A 7458-nucleotide genomic window follows, 5' to 3' on the forward strand; every position below is an offset into this window, starting at 1 on the left:
GGTGGAGGGAGTAGGGCTTTACACATCAGACCTGGAAAGGTCCACAGAGACACCATCTTCTCTGCTCATATGACCATCCAGCTCGTGGCCAGTGGACAGGTTTATTCAGTCCCTCAGCCAGAGCCAAAGCACCAACTCCTACAGAGCCCATGTGGACTGTCACCCAAACAGTCCCCAACAGCAGCTGCCGACCCACAGTGTGCCACCCCAGGAGGCCATTTCCTCTGAGGGCAGGAGGCTAACACTGACACACAGGCTCTACTTTCCAGCAACTCCGCTGCACTGAGGTGCAGGGGGAGGCTCTGCCCTGGGAAGTGTATCCAGATCCCCAGGTCACAGGAGCTGCCCCTTGGCCATGGCTGCTCAGAGCTTCTGTGGCATGGTCTCCTGACTTCTGTTCCATGCAGCCCTGAAAACAGCAGTGGTAGCAGTGTGTGACAGCCCACACTGGACAAGTGGGTGACTACGGACCCACGGGGTCCCCACATCAGTGACCCTGAGGCAGCCTCTGCAGCTGCTGCTCTGGAATAACCTGCCATCAAATACATGAAACAGACTTGCTCCCCATTCCTTCAGCTGGGCACACTGTCCTTGGGAGGCAGAGACTCTGTCCTGGAGACCATGTTGGCTAAGCTCAGTGCAAGGCTCCAGGATGAAGGCTAGATTTTCAGGCATGGCTCTCCACACTCAGAAGCCCATTCGTGGTTTCTTCCGGGGAGGATGGGAGCCAGAGAGGACAGGTGCTTGTTGCTTGAAGGCCATGGACCGGAGGCTGGAGGCCTGGGAGGGCGGTGTAGCCACAGGTCCTGGAGTGTCCTTAAGTGGCAGCTTGGCCATGAAGTCCCGGAGGGTCTGCCGACGTTCACGCTGGACACCTTGGGCCCACAGCTCCTGTGTCAACTCCTGGGAGGGTGGGGTCCCTGGAGGCCGAGGCCAGGCCTCTGAGGTAGAATGGTCTTGGCTACGAGGGGGGCTGCTGGTATCTGGGAAGTCCAAGTAGCTCGTAAGTGAGGAAAAGGTACTAGCCAGCTGAGTCCGGCGCTTAGGCCGCTTGGTCTGTGTCTGGGAGCCTGAGGTCTGACTTTGATGCCTTTTCCACCAGGAGGCTACCCCACCTTCCCAGGCTTCTGCCAAGCGCTCAGTGAGCTCATCCTGCTGGCCGCACTGAGGTGCAGGGGGCGGCTCTGCCCTGGGGAGTGTACCCAGATCCTCAGGCCGCAAGAGCTTCCCCTTGGCCATGGCTGCTCGGAGCTTCTGTGACATGGTCTGGCTCTTCTGCTGCTCCATGTGGCTCAGAAAACGACGGTGGGAAAAGGTGCGGGCGGCCCAGACTGGACAAGGAGGGGCCAGCTCCATCAGGGCCTCCATCCAACGGCTGCAACGGACAGTGGCCTGAGGAGTCCAAGAGGACTGGTCCACAGGTGTTACTGCCTTGGATGCAGGGCCCTCTGGTGCTGAGTGATGACCCCGTGGCTCTCCTTCTCCAAGACTAGAGGCTGGCTGGAGGCGTAGGTGCTGATAGAAGATGTCCCCAGCTGCTGACAGCTGGAAGAGCAGCAGTGCTGGGGCCAAGGCACAGGGTGGGGCGGCAGCCAGACCTAGACAGGGAAGGAGAAGAGCTGCAGGGCCTGGCAGCAGCCCCTCCCCACAGCAGCCCCTCCCCACAGCAGCCCCTCCCCACAGCAGCCCCTCCCTCCCCACAGCAGCCCCAAGCCCCTTGTGCCCGTCCCACCTATGACTGGTGCCTCCAGGCGCTCCTGCAGCTGCTGCTGCCTCTTGGGTTCCAGTGGAGGAAAGGCGGAGAGGGAGTCGATGATGGAGGGCAGAGACTGAGGAGGTCCTGCCAGCTGGGGCACAGAGGTCCCCTCTCCTGGAGGAAGGACAGAGAGCTAGGTATACCAGCCCCAGCCCCTTCCCCAGCCCAGCTCCATGAGCCTCCCTTCTGCCTGGCTGACCTGTTATATGCAGCAGCTGAAGCTGTCCACCCTGGCCCCCCAGTAGCAGGGGCCGTGGGTAGCCAGGGCTAGCTGGGGGTAGCAGGCGGGCAAGCAGGGGTGCAGACGGCAGGCCATGGTCCCACTTGAGCATTGGCACCAGGGGGAGGCGCTCATCCATCAGGTATATCGAGAACTGAGGAAAAGGGAAAGCTGGGCATGGCTGATGCCTGGCACCAGCCTTCCAATAACCCTTTCCAGGCCACACAGCCTGTAGGAGGTACCCAACGCCCAGAAGAGGTCACTCCCATCGGCCTTCAAGTCCCTCTCAACTTGGCCTACCAAGTTGAGAACATGTATTTCCTGGGCAGGCAGCTCCATCCCAAAAGGGTTCTCACTACAGACATGAAGAAAGCTCCCAGTGGTAGGCTCCTGGGCCACCTGGGACCGAGCTACAGTCAACCTCTGCCTCCTCCCAGGTTCCGATCTGATCTGGCAGATGACCAAGTTTGCCTGCCCTAGTGAGGTCACATGCACGGGGACCCAACACTCCCTGGTTCCTATGGCTGTGTGTCAGGTCTGCTGGCAGGAACTCTGGTGAAGCCTGAGTCAGAGCCCAGGGAGGAGGAGGCTGCTCACCTGGGTGCAGATGAGATGCAGAGGAGTACAGGTAGGACCTGGCTGCCCAAGGTACTGGGCAAGTAGCACCCGCTCTCCTTTCTGGCAGGCAGCCTCTGCTCCGGCACGGAACAGCAGCAGCCCACAGCCTGGGGGACCCTAGGGAAAGTGCAGCACGGTCAGCCAGAGTCTTCAGGCTGGAGATGGGCCTCCCGCAGCCCTTCACTTCTGGCTCTGTTGCTTCTCGCCCCCAATACCTGAATGTCAACCATCTTCACACCTGTGCGGTCACCCACAGTCAGCACCCGGGGGTGGGCAGTGAAGTCTGTCCAGCGCCAGGGAGAAGGATCACGGAAGGCCAGCGTCTCAGGGTCCTTGTAGATGAGCTGCAGCCTTGAGAAAGAAGGCGGGTCGTGGGTGTGGGTCTGGTGGGGCTTAGGGGCACAAGGGTGTCGAGGGGCTGGGCTGGAAGGAAGACCATGGCTCTGCTCTGAGGTGGAAGGTTTTAGGGGGAAGCGGAATTACCCATCTTGTGGGGTCCACAGACACACAGCTCCAGAACGGCTGCAGATGGCCATCTCTCCTGGCAGGTGAGGGCTACAGGGCACAGGATGCTATGTTATGATCCAGCAACCCAGCTTTCCTCCAAGCCCTTGCCCTTGCTAGGAAGCCAACATCTCTCACCTGAGGCTGACACCAGTGGCCCCCTTCTCCACCTGCAGCACCTGCAGGGGTGCTGGGGGCCCCTGCTTATCAGTCTTCCACATGGCACAGTGGTAGTCAGAGCGGACAGCCAGAAATGCTGGGGAGGACAGAAAGGTCAGCTTGCAGTGTGTGTATCGCGGGGAGGTAGCCAGCTGGATGAGGAGGAGGGAAGAGAGGGGGAAGGGAGGGGAGGAGTCTCACTTTCTCCCTGGACAGTGCTGGTCACCACCTGCCGTACAGGCCCCCGCAGCTGGATGTGTCCAGGGTCCTCAAGGACCCGGGGATTGCCACCTGAATTCACACTGACCTCCTGGAAATCTGAGCCCTTGGTTAAGGACTAGGATGGACTCTGGTCATCCATCTCACTCTTCCCCTGGACCATTCTGTGGATGGCCTCCGGATCCCCACCAAATGAGGAAGGATACACAGCTTGTCCAAGGCACCTCCACTAGGGTAGACCAGCTGCCCAGCCCGCGCTGTCCTTCCAGGGAGCCAGGCCAAGGCACCCCCAGTGAAGGCCTCATCCAGCAGCAACTGCTCCCACCGAAAAGCCAGCTCTTCATGCAGCAGCCTCCCCATAAGCACGGACACTGACCTGCTCAGGACAGGGCCCCCAAGGATGGAGAAGCGACGAAGCCGGTGGCTGAGGAAGGCCCAAGGACACCTGGGGACAGAGCAGCAGAGGATGGCACTGGGACAATGCAGGGCAAGCAGACGACCTCTTTCACAGCTACCTAGAATGCACCCTACCCCGCTCCTGAACCCCAAACCCTGAATATTTCAGTGCCTCCTAGTGAGTGGCCCACAGAGAGCTGAGAGGCTCCAGCCAGGCCAACCAGTCTTTTCTAGGGTTTGTGGTACTTCAGACACTGACTCCTTAGAATAAGAAGCCATCCTGTTGCTACCTGAATTAAGTCAGACAGAGGAAGTGGAGAAGAAAGCAGAGAGCCCTGTCAACACTCTGGGTACCTGGATGTATCTGGGCCTAAGATCCACCAATGATAATTCTCTTTTCCCTTAAGCTGCTTGGGGCTGGGGATTTTGTGAACTTGTGACTCATGACCACGGGCTGGAAAAGCCACTGTGACGAAAACCTGGTCTGTGTCCTAGATCCTTCCACATCCCACCACCAGCCAGGCCTATCCGTGGCTGCTTTCTCACTGGCTACTTGCCCCCAGGGCTGGTGTCCACCGAGGTCCTGAAGCAGCCTCTTCGCGCTGACTATGGTCATCTTTTTCGAGTAGCCCTGCAGGGAAGGCCTGTCAGCTTTGCACCCCCGGGTCTCACCAGAGAGGTGGCCGACCCTTCACCCGGCCAGTGCCACCTACCTTGTTCCCCTCCAATCTGAAGTTCTCCAGCATGAGCTTCCCCAGGGGTGCGAAGGCTATGTCCCCATGGTCCCACAAGAAGTGGCTGAGCTGTGGGGAGTGGCTGTGTCACTCAGCACAGCACAGGCTGAGTGGCACAGTCCCACCCAGGGACCACTTACCTGCTCAGTGACATCCAGCCCAACTTGAGGCCGGAACTGGTTGCGGTGACCTCCCCGGAAAAGGAGATCCCGAGGGGTCATGCCAGGTTCCCAGGGTTCTAAGGGGAGAGAGAGGTCAGAGAAGAACCTGAGAAGGCATGGAAACACAATAGTATCTGGAGGTATCCAGAGCCTGGAGTGCGTGTGTGTGTGTGTGTGTGTGTGTGTGTGTGTGTGTGTGTGTGTGTGTGTGTGAGATGGCTGAGGTCCCTGGAGGGAGCCCAGAAGGAGACCCTTACCATGACCAGGAGGCAGCAGGGGGAGGGGTCCTGGTGTCGTTGGCTCCCACAGCAGGTTCTTGGCCAACGGCAGTGTCCCGTCCTAGGGGAACAGGACAGCAATGACATGGCAGAGGTGCACTCCCTGGCCAAAACTCACTCGGTCCTCATGACAGCGCGGCAAAGTCACTTGCCCCAAGTGAGGGTCAGTAAAGAGAAGGCATGGAGCCGGGCGGTGGTGGTGCACGCCTTTGATCCCAGCACTCAGGAGGCAGAGGCAGGCGGATCTCTGTGAGTTCAAGGCCAGCCTAGGCTACAGAGTGAGATCCAGAACAGTCACCAAAGCTACACAGAGAAACCCTGCTCAAAACAAAACAAACAAAACAAAAAGAACAAGAGAAGGCATGGACTTAAACCTAGGCAGCCAGCTCCAGAATCAACGCTAATCTCCACTCATACCAGCTTTCAAAGAAGGAAGCACCCAAGACTTGATTGTCCACCCAGGACCCAGTGAGCTCTCACTTCCGTAGTCACTTCCGAGTCCTGCTACTCAGTGGGCTAGCCAGGCTCCCAGCAAATACCAACAAGGCTCCCTTGTCTCAAGGCCCAAGAACACCCCCTCCCCTCAACACCCCCTCTCTGACCCACTCTCCTGTATGTACTCAATCCCACAAGCTGGGCAGATAACGATGTCCCTCCCAAGATGCCAGCGGAAATCCCACCCCCCCCTTCCCCCGCCATTCCACTGTTCCAGTAGAGCCAAGGCCACACTCCACAGCGTCTGCTTGTTGGTACAAGCTCTCCCACCTTAACTGGCAGTCCCTGAGGTGGCTCCTGGGCCTGTAGGGACCCTGGCACAGAAACACTGGCCAATAAATACCTGCTGAATCTGGGGAGAGAGGAGGAGGGAAGAGGAGCCACAGCCTCTGTGGAGCGACCATCTCTGGATAGCAGGGTGGCCTGTGCACAGCAGGAGCAGCATCTGTCTGGTCCTCTTTCCCCATCACCGGTGCCACTGAGAGTGAATGATGAGTGGGGTACCAAGGGAAGGGCCCTATTTCCATCCTCACCTTGCAGTTCTGTGGCTGGGACCCTGGCAGGGTCAGTGCATCTCTCCAGCTGCACATGAAGGACAGGTCAGGGCCATCAGTCATGCCAAGAGGACCAGCCATAAACAACGAAGGGCGCAGAGAGCTGGGGAAGTCCATCCTGGAGAGAATGTATCTAGGGTCACACATGCCTTCATTAGGAGTCTGAACAGTGCCCTCGGGGGAGTCTACTACAAAGAAGCAGGTAAAAACCAGACTATGCAGCCTAATGCCAGAGAGTAAGAAGGGCCTCGGGAGAACTTCTCACTCCCCCCATCACAGGGGAGGGTGCTGATGGACAGGTGAGGGCTCCCTAAGGGTAGTCAGGGAGATAGCTCTGCACGCACTTGGGTAGAGGGTCCAGGCAGAATGACCAGTGAAGGCAAAAGGCTCTGAGGCAGAAAAAAGTGCCAAAGAGATAGGCAACCTCAGAGTATACAAAGAGGAGAGGGTGGGGGCTGAAGTGGGATAAGCGCCATACATGACAGTGACCGGCATGCCATGCTCCACCCCTCTGTGGACAAGGGCTGCATGTTATTCCTGTTTTCCCACTGGCCATCACAGGCTTCTCTGAAAATGCCCACGGATCGAATAAAAGTAAGAACTCTCTAGAACAGCGGTCCTCAGCCCTCTTTCACAGAGGCCGCCGCCTAAGACCATCGGAAAACATAGTTACATTTTCATTCATAACAGTAGCAAATTACAGTTACAAAGTAGCAACAAGGATAATCTTATGGTTGGGGGTCACCACAACTGTACTAAAGGGTCGCAGCATTAGGGAGGTTGAGAACCACCGCTCTAGAAGCATTAGCTGCTAATCAGCCCACACTTTTAGAAAAATTTAAATCGGACATCAGCAACAAGAGCACCTGATGAGCACTATAGCACCTGCTGGGTGAGGCATAAAGGCCCTGAATTTGAGGAGTCTGAGGAATCGGTGTGTGGTTAACTTCCTCACATGTGTGCCCTACGGGGGACCCGGTCTCGAGGCCGCCCTCCCTCATCCCAGGCGTCCCGAACAAGCCTCAGCGCGGGAGCCCGCTGCTGCCCATCATAGGCGTCTCTGAAAATGCCCAAGGATAGAATAAAAGTAAGAACTCTCTAGAACAGCGGTCCTTTCTGTAGCCACGCGGAACCGCCACGTGCTCACATTATCCCCCCGCGCGCAGACTATGCTGGTTCCCGGCGAGAGTCTCACCTGATGCGAGGGCCAAAAAGGAGCGGGAGCGCCACTCATCAGCTCCTCGGCCCGGAACGCTGGAGCATCCACGACCGGACAGAACTGTTTTCCGGATCAGGCCGGAAGTGCTCCCAAGAAACAGGAAGTCCCGCCCTCAGCAAGGCCTCGCGGCGTCCTCCAGCGCTAC

At 58.1% G+C, this 7458-nt stretch overlaps 1 protein-coding gene across 6 annotated transcripts; it reads right to left on the bottom strand.

The window, feature by feature from the left end:
• Positions 1-57: 57 nt before the first annotated feature.
• On the bottom strand, positions 58-7458 carry Taf1c (TATA-box binding protein associated factor, RNA polymerase I subunit C). Of its 6 annotated transcripts, none has more exons than XM_076572206.1 (15): positions 7290-7458; positions 6074-6212; positions 5025-5106; positions 4747-4844; positions 4586-4675; positions 4419-4503; positions 3683-3921; positions 3459-3575; positions 3237-3354; positions 3078-3149; positions 2810-2945; positions 2574-2711; positions 1956-2130; positions 1733-1870; positions 58-1598 (listed from the first exon to the last, which is right to left on the bottom strand). In XM_076572206.1, exons 7-15 carry the CDS (start codon positions 3834-3836, stop codon positions 688-690), a joined length of 1959 nt encoding a protein of 652 aa, XP_076428321.1. In that variant the 5' UTR covers positions 3837-3921; positions 4419-4503; positions 4586-4675; positions 4747-4844; positions 5025-5106; positions 6074-6212; positions 7290-7458; the 3' UTR covers positions 58-687. The 6 variants fall into 6 exon arrangements, with proteins under 6 accessions (XP_076428321.1, XP_015863926.1, XP_076428320.1 ...); XM_016008440.3 differs by having other exon boundaries at positions 4430-4503; positions 7290-7404; XM_076572205.1 differs by having other exon boundaries at positions 4430-4503; positions 5031-5106; positions 7290-7397.

This window comes from Peromyscus maniculatus, chromosome 5 (genome assembly GCF_049852395.1).
Source record: "Peromyscus maniculatus bairdii isolate BWxNUB_F1_BW_parent chromosome 5, HU_Pman_BW_mat_3.1, whole genome shotgun sequence".
NCBI classification, from domain to species: domain Eukaryota; kingdom Metazoa; phylum Chordata; class Mammalia; order Rodentia; family Cricetidae; genus Peromyscus; species Peromyscus maniculatus.